Source organism: Rissa tridactyla, chromosome 1 (genome assembly GCF_028500815.1).
Source record: "Rissa tridactyla isolate bRisTri1 chromosome 1, bRisTri1.patW.cur.20221130, whole genome shotgun sequence".
Lineage (NCBI taxonomy): Eukaryota > Metazoa > Chordata > Aves > Charadriiformes > Laridae > Rissa > Rissa tridactyla.
This window is the reverse complement of record NC_071466.1, coordinates 152388941-152407505: the sequence shown is the minus strand read 5'-3', so window position 1 is coordinate 152407505 and position 18565 is coordinate 152388941. Positions and strand designations below refer to the sequence as shown.

Here is an 18565-nt window from a genome sequence, read left to right as displayed (position 1 = left end):
AACATAGCTGTCTTTCCTGGGTGAAACGTGTTGGCCGATGTTTGTGCCCAAACTTGTCCCAGGCATTAGGGCACTGTGACTTTCAAAGAAGTGTTGAATTACTTAGTATATTGTCACTGTCTTGGTGGTTGTTTTAATGCTACCACTGAATTGTTAAGTGTCTCTTTCAAATGTCATGGGTGTTTGCAGGAACACCATGCTACCATTGATGTGACCAGAAGGAGAAATGCGTCAAAATATGCTTGCCCGTTAAGAGTCTTCTCATTGATAAGAGTGATTAGCACTTGCTAGTTTCTATTCGGAGATAGTAGTACAGCATGGTAGGGAAAACTGAGTAAGACCCTTAAGGGAGATTAGGTTTATATAGATTAAGATGAGAATTTAATGTCAAATGTAGTCTAAAACTGGCTAGTAGTGTTTGTGGTAGATAACTTGTTAGAATGCAAAAAATAAAGGAAATTTAATACAAACATACATCTAAAAACCTAGCTTTTGGACAGAAACGAATGCAATTGTTCATATTACATAGCTAAACTTAGAAGTGATATAAAAGTAATTGTTGCAGCCTTGGTTTTGTAATTGCCATATATAATAATTTGGTTTACAGCTATACGCTAGTTTTACAGCATGTGTTATATGGATCAAGTGCAGAGGCTGAGAAGACTCTGCTTCATTTTACTGTAAGAATGTGATTTTTGTATTGCTTGAAGCATTGGATTTTCTTAGAAGCATGTGTGTATGGTCTGTTGACTGTATCTATTGCAGCTCACTGCTTTTTTTGTATCATAGCTGTTTGTAGCAGTCAAGATTAACTGGTTCTGAACAGAACTTGTGCTGCCCCGTTTACTGTAATGAAAGGAAAGCTATTAGATGGCTAAGATAGCTCAAATGGAAGTATTACTTCCATATCAAAACAAACAGAAACCCAACAAAACCAAACCCAACACCTAAGCAGACCTGAATACTTGAATATTTGCAGAGTGTTTCTGCAAACATGTTATATTGAAATTTGTTTGTGCAAGTATGCTTATGAAAGAGTGAGAAGAGGTAATAGTGCTAATTTCTGCAGTGTGAAATAGTTGCAGGATTGAACTCTGTTGATGTCTACAGACTAAATTTGCAAAGCTTAAGAATTTAGCATCTTTCTAACAACTGTGAATGTATGTGTGTGATTGATGTTCTTAGACACTGATAAGATATTAATCCTTGAGGTAATTTTAAACTTGTTTTCAGACTTTCCTGGAAGACTTTTATACTTCTGAAAATCGGAGCTTCATCTGGAAATGAAGTTTGTCCATGCCCACAGATAGTCTGTGAACCTCTTAGAAAAAGTTAATGATCTGAGTGAATATAGAATGTTTTAGATATTAGCATGGCTGAATGGTATTGAGACAACATATTACCTGTAAACACAGGAAGAGGAATTGCTGCCTGGAAGACAAGAGGAGGTTGTGAGCAGTATAGGAAAACCCTGCAGGTTTTTACTACCTCCTTTTAATTGAAAAGGAAATATGGAATGAAGTGACTTAAAATTATTACTCAGATTTGACAGAGAGGTCATTGGTTATTCCTAAATAACTGTTAGAATCAATGATGCTAACATTCTGGGCTTTAAGTATATCCTGAAATGTGGTGGATTTTTTTTAATTACAAACTGCATATGGATCCAATTTATGTCAGTTGATCAGTCTGACTGGTGTCACCATTGTATTGGTAATGTATTGGTAAACTCACAATGCTGAATGACACAAGGAGACTGTTTTCTCTTGAGATGTGCAACTTATTCTGGTAATAGCTGCTCAGAGTCTTGATGATATCTGATAGCCAGTTGTTTGTAGATAATACAACAATATTGTCCAGGAATGCTTTTTCGTGATCTGTCTCTGGCCAAAAGATTGCTTTCTGTTGCTATTGTAAGTTATTTTTTTTGTTTTCCTTGATGCTAGATTACAGGAAGCTTGCTCAATCATGAGGTCACGCTTTTAATCAAAGAAAATCCAACTCATTCACTTGTTCTTCTAAAGTTATAAGTACATACTATATGTTAGAGAGGTTTGATGCTCTATCCCCTGTATGGTTAATCCAATCTGTTACTTGTGGTCTGGATGTTATACACATAGGAATAACTCAAGATTATTGTTATGTACAACCTGAGAGAGATGCTTTAAGTGATCCAATTTTGTCTAGTCTTGAGCACTTCTTTATTTGAGAATGTTATGTCTGCCTTCCACCTCAAGTCAGGCAAAGACTAAATTTATTAGAATAGGGGAGGAGGAAACAGGAAGAGGAGATAATCTACAGACTTGCAATTCTTACCTCTGAGAGCAATCAGATTGTAAGGAAAAATATATGATAAAAAGACTGTAGTAGAATGTTGTTTAAATAGCATATTTAAGGGTAATTGCAAACAAAATGTCATTTAAGGCTGCTGATTCTTACTTGTTCACTGACTGTACCCAACTGTTTTTCAAGTTGGTGCTTCTCTGAGTAAGAAATAAAGCAATGCTTTCTAACATACCTTTTCCTTTTCATTAGGATCGGAAGCTGTCCAAGTCAGAGCGACAAAGATTTAAAGAGGAAGCTGGGATGCTGAAAGGGCTTCAGCATCCCAATATTGTCAGGTTCTATGATTCCTGGGAGTCTACAGTCAAAGGAAAAAAGTGTATTGTTCTTGTGACGGAACTCATGACATCTGGAACACTGAAAACGTAAGTAAATTAAGGCAAGTCAAAGCATATAAGAATCATTATCACAAAATCAGAGCACTAGAAATATATCATATTTCAGAATAGATTAGAACAGAGCCCTTTTGCTGAGGGCTAAACTTCTGTAGGGAAATAGGGAAACTCTTGTTTAAGGAATCATCTTATTAGTGGTGCAGGGTATGGTAGAACATCCTTTAAGTTAGCAAGCTTGTCATAATCTTTCTTGTAATGTCCTAGTAAGCACATGCAGAAAACTTTCAGATTTTGAGAGCTTGGGAAGACAATGCTCTATTTTAACTTCTCACAATTTTTCATTTTCCTCTCCAGCTGCTTTCCATTTAGCACAAGTGTGTTTGTAAAATTCAGAGCAGGAATTAATTCACCTCTTTTTGTGAGGTTTTAGGTGTTAGTACAGTACAAAAAATATGGAAAAAGGAAAAAAAACCAACCCAACCAAACAAACCCACCACCTGTTTGTTTAGCTGAAACTTCATGAAGCAGTACCTAACAAAAAAGTATGCGGGTGCCTGCAATTTCAGCCTGTGGAGTAGCTGAATGAAAACAGGTCTATGTTTAAGCCAGAGTTAAAAGCACACACCAGCAAATCAAGCTGCCGCGAGGGCCCTCTAGTGGTTTGTAGAGTCTACGAGGAGTTCTGCTGAAATCACGCCTTTGCCTTGCGCTGCAGAAACTTGCAGAGCTGGGAGCTTGTTTGTGAGCATCTAGTCACCATTAATCTACTGGAAGTAAAACTGCCAGCATTTGAAATGCAGGGATTGTGGGTCGTTGCCTTAATTCAGTGCCTATTTAAGTCTTGGAGAGGCATTCAAATCCTAAATGTGTAAGCAGGCTGTAGGAGCTGGAAACAATTTGCAATCTGTTTGGTTAAAATAGCCTGTTGAACATCTTGTGTTTTTACGATGCTTATTGATAGCCACAAATGGACATACTTAAAAAAGGAAAAAAGTGGCTCTTCGGGAGTCTGTACTGCAATTACAGGGAAGCGTTTGTCTCTTGAAATAGTACTGGAGGGCATGCAACTTTGTTTACAGCTGTATGTTCAGGGAAGACTTTTCTGAGGCTGTTCAAGGTATTTCAGATAAAATAATAGATCTGTTGCTTCATGTGCTTTTTTCAGAGCAGTAATAAAGTAAATGTTTTACAGCTCTATACAGATGCCTTTAAAGTTACCTAATTTTATGCTAGAATATGTAGCGTTGGATTTAGCTTTTTTCTCCTTTTTACTCCTTTTTCCCCCCTCACAGATTTTAATATTTGGATTGGCTTGTTATGTGGTGGCATAAGCAAGATGATAAAGTAATAATAGACAGTTATAAAGTAGGGAGCTGGTAGGAAGAAATAACTCAGATTTGCTGGCTATAGGATTGTTTTCTACTGTGGAGTATGAAGGTCTTTTTATTTTAGTCAGAAAGAAATAATAGACTCTTCTTCATTGAAGATCTTTTAAACTGTAGTCTTCTGAGTGGGGTTTTTCTCTACTATTGTATAGTTTATGTTATAATTGTGATTTAGCTTATTTCTGTCCACTAGACTTGACAGGTAAACTATATGGGAAACTTCTAATGTGCCAAATATAATATCATTAAGTATTTCATGTACCTGTGTCATATTCCTAGAGTTACACTGCATGCTTGTGTTTGTTTATGATATTTGGCTGACTGTATATTACTTACATATCTTTTTTTTCAGTATGTTTACATTACCTGCATTTAATTCCTCGTTTTGAGACTTGGGACATAGATGTTGTCACGTTATGTGAACAAAGTGAACAGAAGAAAAGTGTGGTGATAAATTAAATTTTCCTCACTTTTTTGTGTATTTGTATACATTTAGAGATATATACACATAAATAATGTTAAAATATTGTGGACTCATTTTCAAATGCTGTCTGGGTGAATTTCTAATTTTGCATGAAGAAAAGTCCCTGAACTCTTGCATACCAATGGAAAAGTTTTACAACTCAACTGTTGTAAAGAATTAAACTGCTTTCTGATATTGTATGCTATAATGGAATTAAAATATTGGGGAAAAAAATGTAGTTGTCTATTTTAAGTCTTGATTATACTATTAATGAAGACAGCAATTTTTAATCTGACCTAGGTCTCAGCCACTAGTTTTGTCTAAAGATGCTCTAGTGTGTGTTCGTGATCCACTTTAAATGAATGTCAGCTATCTAGTAGGACACATACCTTCAGAAATATCTCTGCTAATTTAGTAGGGTTTCCTGTAGCTCCTTCAGCTGAGACGCTCAAGGTCAGGGGCCTTCCTGCAAAAAAACCCCCAAACAACAGGAACAAGGCTTGGTGGAGGACCACCAGAACGGTCAGGTGCTGGAGTACCTGCTCTGTGAGGAGAGGCTGAGGGAGCTGGACTTGGTTATCCTGAAGAAGAGGATCCTTTGGGGGAGGCTTCCAGGGCATATGAGGGAGTTGGTCAGGCTCTTTGCAGTGGTACATGGTGGGACGATTAGAGACAACAGGCATAAACTTGAAACAAAAGAGGTTCAGACTGATACAAGGAAAAGCTATGTCAATAGTGAGAGCCAGGCAGTGGAACAGGTTGACCCAAGATGTTGTGCAGGCTCCATCCTTGGAGATCCTAGAAATCTGGCTGGATACAGCCCAGAGTAACTGCCTGGCTTCATGGCTGACCCTACCTTGAGCAGAAACTTAGACTAGAAACCTCCTGAGGTTTCTTCCAGACTGAGTTATCCTGTGATACTAGGAAAACTGAAAACATACTGGTGGGTAGGTTTGTCTGTGTATTTTAATGTATTTATATATGCTTCCATTTTAAAGTGGTTTCTACCTTAAGTGACATGTGACTTAGTTCATGACAGTGTTATGGAAAAATGACAGCAACACTGCTGGGTGATGGTTGGGCCCAGGTCCTTTAACAGTGAGAAGCTGGCAGTACACTAGCATATTTGAAACCAAGAATGTAATTAGGGATTCCAGATGCTGAACTGAAGTGCCCCTACCATGTGATCTTTGGAACAGGCTCAAGAGAGATGAATGAGGGTTGTGTCAATAGCAAGAATTCAAGTGGTAGCCGATGTGATCCAGAACCTCCTTCAGTTTGTCTCCTTCCTTGGCTTGGCTTTTTCCCTGCCTGTCTTTACATTCTGTTTTGAGACTTGATTTCCTTCTGGAACTGGGTCCCAATTGCTTTTACAGATCTGTTTTCACAGCAGGATTATTGCTAGCAACTTGATTTTCCAGATCTTATTTTGAACTGGAGAAACTAAAGTAAAAGGGATTAATATACTGCATTTTTATGTTGGCATTGATTCAGGTGATTTCATCAAGACTTCTCGTGATTAAGTGGATATGCAGAAGAGACTGAATATTACCACAGAATAATTGAACATGACTTGGTTTTATTTTAAGATTGTAGTTGCTAGACTCCATGCTGATCACAGAATTTACTACCAGTCTTGCAGTAGTGTGAAACTGGTATTTATCTGAGATTTTGAGTAACAGCGGAATAGGAAAAAAGTCCTTGCTCTACACAGCATGCTAGTTCCTTTCTCTCAGTGTATTTCAGCCCATACTTTTTCAAAGGGAAGAAAATAGTAACTGTTCACTTCAAATCACTTTACCCAAAGAGGGATGATGAGAATACACTGCTGGAAACCACTTGAATACTGTCATAGGTTATTCACCTTGTGGAATCTCTAATCTGTTGAAATGAAGGAGTAAAATAAGATCGTAGTCATAGATCATAAGCATAGGAAAATACTTTTGGTATGAAATTTGACTCTTCTGACATGGGACTTTAAAAAGTGTCAATGTTAGAACAATTAAGGTTGTGTCACATTCTGCCTGCAAAGGGATACTGACTGTACGTGTGAGCTCTCCCATGTCAGTTATTTGGCAGAGCCTTTTAAAGATTTCCCTGCCCTGTTCCTATCTGTCCATACATTTGAAGTAGTGAGTAGTACCAGTTAGACTCTGGTCATCAAACCCCATCCGGTACGAGGGAAGTGATCTCTAAGAATTTCTAGTTTGTGTGACAACTTGGCAGGTGAATTTGAAGCAGGCTTAAAATGTAAGCTGGAATCCTTGACCAGAGTGCTTGGACTAATATTGATAAGTAAGGTGTAACAACTTCAGAGCTCTTGCATAGTTTGCAAGAACTCTGTAGGTACTTGGTTGTTACTAGTGTTTTGTCTCTAGTGCCCCACCTTCCCACCCAGTTACATTTTATCAATGAAAAGGTTATAAGTATTTAGGCAGTTTTAGGTTAAAAGGTAAGGAGGAAAAAAACCTCTTTAATAGATAAAGGATTGTCGCAGTGCATAAGTTTTTAACTCCTTGTCAGGGAAGCAGTGCCTGGAAATTTAGCAAGCCAACTGCCTAATTACCACAGGGTCTTTTATGCAAATGAATTATTAGCTATAGATCAAACATTTCACACTTGCCTTTGAGCACTAGAGTCCCCTGGTTAGAAGAAAGGGGTAGAAATTCTGAAGAGGGCAGCTTAAGTTTTAGGAGGGGAAATAATTTTCAGTTCCTCTGAAGTCTTGAAATGCCCAAGTAGATCCTAAAATAAAAGGTGAAGTTGAAATTTTTGCTTCTCTTTAATTACTGCTTTCTTATTTCAGAACACCAAATGATGCAGCATAATCTACTACTGGTTAGCAGAACCTGTTTAACCTTCTGTTACTTTTTTCATTAGGTATTTGAAAAGATTTAAAGTGATGAAAATTAAAGTACTGCGAAGCTGGTGCCGTCAGATACTGAAAGGCTTACAATTTCTACACACGCGCACTCCTCCCATCATTCATAGAGACTTAAAATGTGACAACATCTTTATTACTGGCCCCACTGGATCAGTCAAGATTGGAGACCTTGGTCTGGCAACCCTGAAACGAGCTTCTTTTGCCAAAAGTGTGATAGGTAAGCCTCTCCTGGTTTGGAGGCTGGTGAGCCAGTCTACCTATTTGGAAACTTGAGTCTTACTACAAGCTTTCTTTTAAAACATGGTTTCAAAGGTACATGGTCAAAGCCTGGAAATGTGCAGGCTTTGTTTCTTGGCTGATGAGGTCATTCTGTCTTCCTGATGAGATTATGTGTTGAAATTTTTGTTTTGCTTTTGAAATTTGTATATTAACGTCACGTATTTTGGAATATAGATTCATTGCCCTGCCCAACAGTTTAGTGCAACATTGTTGATAAAACCACTCTTGACTACATATAAATCTCAGCTTTAATATGATGCTTCAATAAATGTACAAATGAATTTTGGTGATCAAATAGCACTTTGATATTTAGTCTAGCATAATTTATACAGCCAATCAATATTTTTTTTGTCACCAGGGGTTAATATTAAATCTCTTACACTTAGAGTAAACAGAAACTAAGGTATATCAAAGAAAGTCTCTCTGTATATATGTTATATCCCAGTCAGACTGTGGTATAATGCCTTACTCGGGGAGTCTATAGAATGTGGATTTTTATGTAAGTTAGGAGGATGCATTGGGGATGCTTATGTTCTTATGTATCCACTAATAAGCTTATTCAGAAATTGGTTTGATGGAACTAGTATAGTCCTTTTTGTGACTTCTTTAAAGAATTGGTTTTATCAGCTTTGTTTTTATAGTTGGGTGAAAGGGCTGCAGAGAATGAAGTTGCTCTCACTATTTAGAGCTTGCTAAAATGCAGTATTACTCAACAGTCCTATACTAGATTCCTAGATGGGATCAATGGTTTATACCTGTAAACTGTCTTGCAAGCTGTCGCTGAAATATTTCCTGCTTCTTAACCAAGTCAAAGTATTAATAGGAAAGAAAAATATACAGTGTCAAAAAATATATTTTCTTAAGCCTGTGCATCTTATCCTCAAACTTATTATTGGAAAATTACGGCCTTGTATCTAGCCGTCTGTTAATGGTTAGCCTTTGGATAAGTGACTGCAATTACATCCGCATTTTGGTTTAGTGTGGTGAAAACAAGCAATGTGGCTACAGAATGGTCTGTAAACTGTCTTGAATCTGGTGTCTGCAGGAAATAATTCTGTGCTTAAATTTACAAAAAGCAAACTTGTATCTCTGGCTTAAAGTAAATCTGATCATACAGTGCAGTCCCTTTGCTTACAGAGGGGATGCTGTGATTCTTCACTGGGCAATAATTTTCTGCACACTACTTTAATGGGACTTGTTGAATCTCACGCTCTATGCCTGTAACTCAATCTCTCTGTATTTCTGAGTATTTTTGACTGTAGGATGTCCCTCACTAATGCCTGTATCTGCAGTAGGCCTATAAATATACTGCAGGTGAGAAGGTAAGTATATGAAGAAAAGGGCTCTGGTGAGTGGCCTTTGCAGAAAATTACTTTTTATCCTTTTTTCATGAAGATTTTTATTTATAACAGAGTTTTTCATTGCAAGGCCTTTCCCCAACCATTCTACTTCAAAAAGTAGATGGAGAGCACCAGGTCAGAGACTAGCTGTGGGCTCTTACCAATACTACTACTTTTGCAGCAGAGGGCAGTTGGGTAATTTTTGAAACAAGGTTTAATGTGCCTCCTTTTTTACAGGGGAAAAAGGTAAGTGTCTTAACTCTCCTTAGTATTTGGTTTGCAGCCTGTGGCTAGTCTACGGTTTTCCCCTTTTATCCCCATGTCTCCATTTGACTACAGCCTGATCCAGTCTGTTTTGATACTTATATTAACTAACATGCATAAACCAGGAATTGCATCAGTCCTTTCATGCCATTCTTATTTCATAAAGGCCTTGCAATGGAAGACTCACAAAGTATGTTGATGCAACAGTGACTAAGGGTTTCCTCCCTCTTTTTTGCCTCCACTTTCTCTTCTCTCATAGGTCTGCCCATCCGCTTCCTCCTGCGGTGAGTAACGCCAGCAGCCTCTGCTCGCTTTGAGACATTTAGAGTCTGAATCGTTCTTTTAATTTAAGGTACCCCAGAGTTCATGGCCCCTGAGATGTATGAGGAGAAATATGATGAATCCGTTGATGTATATGCGTTTGGGATGTGTATGCTAGAGATGGCCACGTCTGAGTATCCTTATTCGGAGTGCCAAAATGCTGCGCAGATCTACCGTCGAGTGACCAGTGTAAGTCCCTCCCCACTACTGATTCTACAGCTACTACTACTAGCAGCAAAGGCATACAGCTGGGTAGCATTAAACTGTGAAGTGTGTGTGGAAAAAAGCTGACGAGGTTTTTTGGGGATGGGTGGAAAGGTATATGATGATTCAGCTTACCAAACGATCAGTCAGAAGGCTGTAAAATATGTGAATGGAAATAAAACTTCGCATGTGTTCATGCTCTTCCTTCAATATATAAGAAGGTATTGCATAGGGTTTTAAAAAAATAACCACACCAAAACCAAACAACAAAACACATTAGAATAGTAACAGATTATTTTCTAAGCTACTGGGGGGACGGTGAAAGTCTTTCAGTCTTGAAAATTAGATGGTAACTTTGTTCTCTGAAATAAAGCTGGATCGCAAAATCTGAGCACTTTAGCTTAGCTGCCTGCCAAGGCAAATCATAAACTGTTACCTAGAGTAAATTTAAGTTAATAGTTTACTGAATTCCAAATGGCCTTTAGCTACTGTGTGTCAGGTTCACTTACAATTATGGAGTAGAAATACTTGGTAAATGGCAGGAAGGTATTCCACCCTGAGAAGTGCTGGTAAGTGTAGTGGTCATGGAAGCATCGCCAGTGAAACCAAATAAAGCTGAGAAGGCAAGCAAGAGATTTGAGTTTGCCCATCTGATTAGACTAGGTGGAACCTACAGACCTTGAATGTGAAAGCAGAACTGTAGTGCTGGAAATGTTCAGGGTGGCTGTGGCTAGATTTACTTTGTGATATCTAAAAGAGTGTCGTGAAGACTATACCAGGGCAGTAAAACAAACTGCACACGTTTGAACTTCTGATCTAAGCATTCAGAAAGAATAGTGAGGTGGCCACTTGGGGAAGTAAAAAAAAAATTGCATTGGATTTCTTAGAATACCTGTGTGGGTATGCAGAGGGAGGAAGCAAACTTACCTCTTTCTCCGATCCATAGACAAATGAATTCATGTTAATCTTTTTGTGTGTTTTATCTTGGAGAAGTTGGAGATTTAATAAATGACTTGCTTAGCTTTGTAAAAATAAAATACTAACTTATTCCTGATGCCTCACACTGCAAAAGGCAGACATAATTACTGACTTACAGATGTGGAAGGGAGGGTCTTCATGTCTGAAGTAATGAATTCTGAAGGAAGGCTTGGTGAAATAAAAGACTATCCGTTGTTTAAAGGGGAATATTGGAGAGGCACAGAAAAAGAGGAAGACACAAGGGATAAACGACTGTTTTGGTTTTTTGAACAGATGTTAGAGTAAGTTTATATATACACATGCAGAGTATTTTTTTTTTGCACATTGGTGGATTTATCTGTAATTTTGTAAATAGAGAGGGAAAACAAGGGTAAAGTCTAGCCTTTACTCTGCTTACAGCATAATCTGATTTGCAAGCTATTTGGATCAGTGAAAGAAAACTGAGTATTTTACCAAAACAGTCTTAGTGGTACCTTTTGCTCGGCTTATGTATGTGTTTTGGCCAGAGCCAAAGCAGAATAATTTGGATAAGCACTTTTTTGCAGAACAGACAACTGATGTAACTGCCCTGACCATTACTTAAAGTGCTAGGAACTAGGCTCTGGTGAGAGTTGGCTTTTGAGAAACAGCCTTTTTTGAGGCTTGGGAGGCCCCAGGTCTTAAAGAGCTGTTTTTTTTTTCCTGGTCTGTGAAGTACTTAGCAATTGGAAAGCCTTGTAGGGGCTTGTAGTGGACAAACTTATCTAGAGACTTACCAGGGTTCAACTTACCATTTGTTTATTGTGCTTGATGTTTCTTTCTCCCCATATTTTTTTTTTTACTGTTAAACTTTTAAGTGGATGAGAAATGCTGGTAATTTTTTGGTCTGTCCAACACCACCTTCTACTCTACTGCTGATGGTTCACAGGCTGAATTTAATTGTTGAACATTACTGCTGTTTCTTCTACTGCTTGAGAGCTCTAAAATGTACTTTGATATGAAATCAAGGAAATCTTGTTTTCTTTCAGAAGGAGTAAAAGACAGGGAAGTAAATAAAATGAAATATACATCTGTCTGCTTCTAGGCAGAGAATGAAAGGCTGTGTGCTCTGGTATATTTGGGTTTGTTAATTTCATTGTAGTCACAAAGCAGGTTTTTTTTTAAAAAAAAAAAAACACAACAAAACCCCCCCCACAAACAAAACTTCAGTAACTTTCAAGGAAGGCTTTCGGTGAAGGAAAGACAACATTATCTGGAATTAAAGCATGAACCTGTCTTAATTGATAATGGAGAATTCAGTGTTTCTTCTATAATGTGGAAAACAGAACCATGTTATGAAAGGGAAATAAAATACTCTTTGTATTCTTTTTACCAGTCTGAAAGCTCTGTGAACCAATGCGAAAAAGAACCGTATAGTTTTCTGCTCTTGTCCTTTGCTTTGCTCCCTGTTAAAGAAATAAGATTTTTCTTTCATTTCAAAGGAGACTTTAGAAGTTTAGACAATGTCTGCAGTTGTGATAGACGGATGAACCAGTTGGAAATTCGATATTGAAAAGGACTGTGTGCAAACCATCAATAACAGAGTGGAGTCAGAAAATGTCTTGTGCAGGTGACTCCAGTGGTACTTACCAGCACAGGTGAATGTGATTTGTGGAAGATATTTAACACTTCCATTTCAACACCTTGGTTTGCTACTTTCTTAGGCATGTTTAGTAATATTTTGAGGTGGTAGCTGTAGTCCTGCGGTGCCTTAAATGAAGGGATTATTTTATCTAGATGCATACACAGAGACCAGAGGGAAAGGCAGTAATAATGGTCTGCTGCTGACAGTCATGCTATGTGGAAGCTTAAAAACCACTGAAACCCCAAAGGCAGTAAGATCAAAAAGTGCAGCCACTCAGTGCAGGTGATATGTGTTTAAATGAATTGATGTTTCTTGCCTCCTTTGTGTAACTATTAGGCTTAGTGAAAAGTGGAGTTGCTCCATTAGCTTAAATCCTTGCTATTGCTTAGGACAGAAGCCTGTAAAAGGTGTCTTAATGCCAAGAGTGTCCTCTCAGGTCTGGACTTGGTACTACCAGCTTACATTCTTTTCTCCCGCTTTGTCTGTGCCTTGGTCTCTTTTTCTAAGATGACCTTCAGCCACATTGCGTTTTGACCTTATACCTTTTGTGATAAGGATTGCTCTAGCTGATGCCCAGATACTGCAGCATTGAGTTGTTTGCCAGGATTGCCGAGAGTACTCGGTTATACATTTTACCTTTTCTGTTCAGGGTCTTCCCTCATGGTTGTAAGCAGTTTTTTGATCAAATAATACAGTTAGGTAAGCAAAGGTCTAGGTATCAGATCTAAATGCTGAAGTTTCTTCCAGAGATGAGACATTGGCAGTTATTGTTGGCCCAGGCAGTTATTGTTGCTTCATGTCTTGGCTAATAGCACTGCTGCATGAGTCTGCTGTTTGCGAGATGCTTGTCTATATTGTCTACATTGTCTCACTGGGAAGTTCCTGTTTTTCCTTAAAGCAGTGCTAGCGTAAAGTTCCTGAATTTTCCCTGCACAAGAAACAGAAGGGCAATTAAATTCGTTTTCTGGCTCACTTTAACTAGAAGAATTCTTTCAGTAGAAGAACCTGGGTAAACGCCTAGCTTAGAAAAAACCCCCAACTGTCTACAGTTTGTAGGGCTCAAGGTGTTATGCTGAACTTTGTTTTACAGTTCTGGTAAGGAAGCTGGCAAGAGTTTGACAGAGTATTGACCTCTCTTTGTACTCATATCCTCTAGCATACTCAGTCCAGACTCTTTCACTAGCAGTTTCTTTAGAAAGGAAAATAAGATCTGTATGTCTTCTCACTCAAACATAAAGGAGTTTAGCCTTCCTCTTTGTTTTGTTAAATCATAATGTTGCAATTTTGTTTCAAAAAAAAAAAAAGGCTTTCTTCATTGAAGCTATTCTCTGCTGTTCTTTGGAAATGGTTCCAAATAAATTAGTAGTTAGTAGTTAAAAGAAATTGCAACTCCTGGAATTTTTACCTTACTGGGATGGCGGGGAAATCTCCTCTGAGGCTTAAGCAGTATGTCTTTTCATCTGCGACCAAATGCATCCACTGGGCACTTATTGCTGCCTACTTGGCCTCAGAAAAAACCAAACATCTAAGCCTGTAATTAACTGAAAATAAGCCACAATATTAAGGTAGTCTTGCCTGCTCCTGTGACTGACTTATTTCTCCTCTGCCTTCCCGTGCAGATACAACTGGCTGTGTGATACACTACTAGGTTAGGGAAGGGGTCCCCCCTTTTTCTTTTCTTTTTTTTTCCCACAATTCTGCGCCATATCGAAGCAATAGAGACAGTTCCAATACAAAATGTAATCAAGATACTTAATTCTGTTACATACTCACTTGCACAGAAAAAGGAGTGTAAGATCTTGGTAAAATTCAGGAAAGTTTCCCTGTTTGACTTCATTTCCCTTTGGAGACTGGTATTATTTCTTTGACCTGTTCCATGCGTATTTCAATTAAACAATTTGTCACAGGAGATATTTGAAATGGGCTACATGTGCATTTAAATGAAAACAGAGATATTTATAGAACAGACATCTTAAGTATGATTTCTTAATTTAGTCTGTTTGGGAAGCAAAGCAGTGAAGGCATAACTAACTGCAGTAGCTTCAGCTGCTTTGTTTCAGCCTCTGGTGAGACCAATGTAACCCATGCAGTTGCCTCAAAAGCTGGCTTGGTTTTCTCTTGCTCATGTTGCAGTTACCGCTCACAGATGTAGTATAGACCCCGATTACTTCGACACTATATTTCCTTCAAGCTTGCTTTTTGCAGCACAGAGGTTATTTTTCGAAGTGTGTAGAGGTACTGATTACTCGGTTTCTAATACTTGGATGTCACAAGTCTTAAATCTTCTAGGTGATTGACTAGTCCCAGGACTAGTAAAAAGACAATTAATGGGTTTAGTATGCAGATCTGTCTCATTCTTGTATATCTACCACTAACATAAAAATCTAAGCATGTTAGCTGCAAAAAAGTTAATAAGACCATCCTTAGTTTCAAATATACTAATCAGCTGAGTGTGAGCAGAAAACTTCCTTTTCTCTTTCACCCCCTTCCCATTATATAAACTTACCTTTTAAGTTCTCCTGGTGGACTTGTGGTCTGTACTTTATTTTCTGCGCGCTTACTTTGACAGACTGAAGTTTTGCACTTGTCCTTGCTTTCACCAAAAGCCAGTCTCTTCTCTGTAAACAAATGTCTGCCTTCTGAGCTGGCCTTAAGATGAGAAGGAAAAAAAAAAAAGTATTTTGCATTTTGATTTAAAAAAAAAAAGTTCTGTACTGAAGTGTTCCACCGAGTGGGCACAACATTTTTGTTCTCTGTTCTACAGAGCTTAAAAAAAGGCCCAAGGGAACAAGATACATAATGAGTAACCTGACCGGGCAGTGTCTGACTCGTTTAAAAATCCCTAATTTCCGTAACTGGTGGGGACTGAAGCTCACTGGTTAGAGTGAAGGTCATTCTGTTGGCTGGAAACCAGGCAGTTACAAAGTGCTGCAGTTTGGTCAACTGAGATGAAATTAATCTCTTCTTTAGTGTCTTAAAAGTTAGGCATCATAATTGTCTAGATTAGTCAACTACTTCATTTTCACTAGTGATGCAATGGGCAAAGTATCCCAGCTGTTTTCTTCTTCCTGAGGGGTCCTAGGCAGCAAATATAATGCTTAACGTTTAGACTTATAATTAATTTTACTTGCAGTGCGTAATGAATGTTGATGCATGTCCTCTTTTGCTTTCTGGAAGCAATATGCAACTTTTTTTAGGCATACATAAAACTCTTTACCTTGAATAACTTGATTTCATGAACCTCTGTATCATGGTTCAGATAGACACAGAGACACCCCTCCTATTAAGCTTTCAGGTGGAAAAAACAATGGAAAAAAATCAATGGAAAAGTAGGGGGAGGTAATCCTCAGACAGAGCAAATAGTCTTTTGTTAAAGCAGATACTGAAAGGCCATGAACCTTCAATCAAGCACAGGAAACAGGTTAATTGTAAGAAAGGGCAAACTCTTGTAATTGTATTCATTGAAAGAAGAAACTTCAGGTACTTAAATATCAAATGGAAAAAAAATTGCACATCATGTGCAATTCCTCTGCATCACACCGAAAGGACTAAAGAATGCTTAAGCTTCTACCACTTGCATCTTATAGCTGTTCAAGTCGTTTGCAAGCATTTTGCTGGAACATCTTTAAGAGTGAAGAATCTTCCTGGGCTGGAGGTTCAGTCACTGACTCATCAATTCAGAAATATGTAGCCTTAAAAATGGAAGATGGGAATTCAAGGTTTTGAAGCGTTAATATTTTAAGAAGCTTTGCATGCTAGATAAGAAGTCCTCTTTAAGAAATGACAATGATCTAAGTAAGGAAAAGCAGGCATTGGCTTGAACACTGAGATATAACATGCCTATATGGTTTGCACAACTAGGGCAGATGGTATCTGAAGTTGGAAAGTAAAAGGCTCATTCAACGGAATTCCTTTCTAAAAGTAGCTTGCTTTTACGAGTTGATCTTAGAGGCATTTGTAATATTCAGCATCAAAAGCTTCTAGATTACAGCTAAAACTGTTTTGTCAATATTGGTGGTGTAAAACAAACTTGGTTTGAAGTGAAAGGAGATACTTCTTTTTTATATTGGTCACTGCTGACCCTGGAATGTGTTTCTTAGCAATTTTGAATTGGATATGATTTTAAAATGATCATGAATTAAAAGGGGGGTGAAGGGCGTGAGCTTTGGTTGAGTTGCATAAAATCAAGATCTAATGTATTTTTAACACCTGAAATCCTAGAATTTGATTGTACTGTAGGGTTTCCAAATGTGTTTTTAGAAACCTAAATAAATTGAATACTGATTAAACAATGTATATTTAAAAATTTAAAAAGTTAATTATTTCCTAAGGATCAGGTCTCTTAAAACTGTGTTACTAATATTTAATATTCTGTCCTGTACTGACATCTATTTAGCTCTTACATTAACTGAGGTTACTTTAATTTAACAAGACATGGGAAGGTGGCTCTCCTTAGGAACAGGGAGGTGGTAAGTGTTATTAAAACGCCTGGCTTTGCAGTGTGATGAGAACCGTTAATGAATCACTGAAGCATTACTGTAGGGAGACTGATAGCTCAATGTTATTTATCAGTTTAGTGCCACTAGTCAAAAATACTGACATTAAGAATGTACGGGCTACTACTTCTTGACCTGCTAACTGTACTGCTGTAGTTGCAACAGGGGTAGGAATGGGGTAAGTCCAGGAAAGTTTTAGTCTTGTGGAAGCTCACAGGGGAGTTGAGTAATACTAAGTTATTTTGAGATTATTACGTGATTCATAGGCCAGAACTCCACTAAAATTTTACATAAACCCTTTATAGTTATCTCCAGGTTACTCAGGGCTGTTGCCAGAGCAGGCAGTGACGTGGGAGTACGTATGCCTGTTTGAATGCTTGTGTTTGTTCCTATATTAGAAGAGTGAAGGTCACCAAAGTTGAATGTGATTTTGCAGATACTGTTTATTCCTAAAAATAGAGAGATGCAACAGGCTAAAATGTGTGTGTATATATGAAACTTTGTAGCCTATTGTGTTTAATCTTTTTGTGTGAAGAGAAAAAAGGCTGTTGCTTCTCTGTCCAGTATAAGTATTTAGAAGCTTCCTAACACTATGAGGTTGTGACTTGGTTTTAAGGTAATCTTATTTCTACATTACCACCATCATAAAGTTCCCTGCATAGCAGACAGGGATACTTTCTAGGACCACCCTCTGAAACTGTTGAATCTTTTAGTATACAAATAGAAGTCCTTCACTCCTATTAGAATAAGTCATAAAATAAAAGGGATGATGCCTCTTGGTGCATTGTCTGAATTGTGCAATATTTTCAGTGTTTCCAGCACCATCCTGGGCTTTTTAGTAGGTATCTTCTTCTAAAGGCTAGTTCTGGTACCAAATGTGTTTTGTGGTCTGTGTTAGATTGTTCTTTTTAATTCAGTTCGAAGTTCACTGAAACTAATCTGTGGCTTTTGAATTACTGTTGCTGTACTTGGGTACTAGATGACGTTTTCCTATCAGAATGGTTGCTGATTAAAGCAGAGAATGCAACTAATATAGTTTGATTTTTTTTTCTTCAAATAAATCTATTTTTCCATACTGAAAATAGAAGACAGACGCTTTTAGTATTGTGTCACTGTGGCATTTCTAAATTTATAGCACTGAAATGCGTGTCTAGGCATGTCTGTATTTTCTGGAAAGCCATCTCCAATCTGAAGTCCCAATAAAGAAAAGGGTCATTCAGCTAGCTCAAGATGTTCACCACTGCATATTCTTGTTCAGATGATAAGGCTGATAAGCATCCCTGCTCCTAAGTGTGAGGTTAAAGAACTCTGTGTGATAGATTAAACTGACCTTACCTTTATGCTCTCGTGCAAGAATAAAAACTGAGAAGTTAGTGCCTCATCCACTTGTCTAATCAGCCTTTATAGTTGTTTCAGAAGAACTTCCATCCTCATACTGTGGGTTTCTAAAGTAGGCCCTTTTCACTGTTACATGCGCTGATATCCTAATTGTTTGCCAGCTATACACTAAGGAACTGTGTCCTGCCTTGCAGTTACAAAATTTCCTGTTCTAGAACTTGAGTAATTTCTTCTATTCATTAGAATTGCTGTAGTTACAGTAGGTGCTGTGATTAATTAATCTACTTTTTAACTAAAACCATCTGCTTAGCTAGTCATAAGGGCTCCAGATT

The 18565-nt window shown here is 37.9% G+C and overlaps 1 protein-coding gene across 9 annotated transcripts in view; it reads left to right on the top strand.

The window, feature by feature from the left end:
• Positions 1-18565, top strand: part of WNK1 (WNK lysine deficient protein kinase 1) — a 107265-nt gene that overhangs the window by 32821 nt on the left and 55879 nt on the right. For all 9 annotated transcript variants that reach the window (XM_054184975.1, XM_054185052.1, XM_054185024.1 and 6 more), the window contains exons 2-4: positions 2536-2708; positions 7407-7627; positions 9646-9803. In XM_054184975.1, the coding sequence (XP_054040950.1) occupies positions 2536-2708; positions 7407-7627; positions 9646-9803 (552 nt within the window). The remainder of the gene's footprint in view (positions 1-2535; positions 2709-7406; positions 7628-9645; positions 9804-18565) is intronic.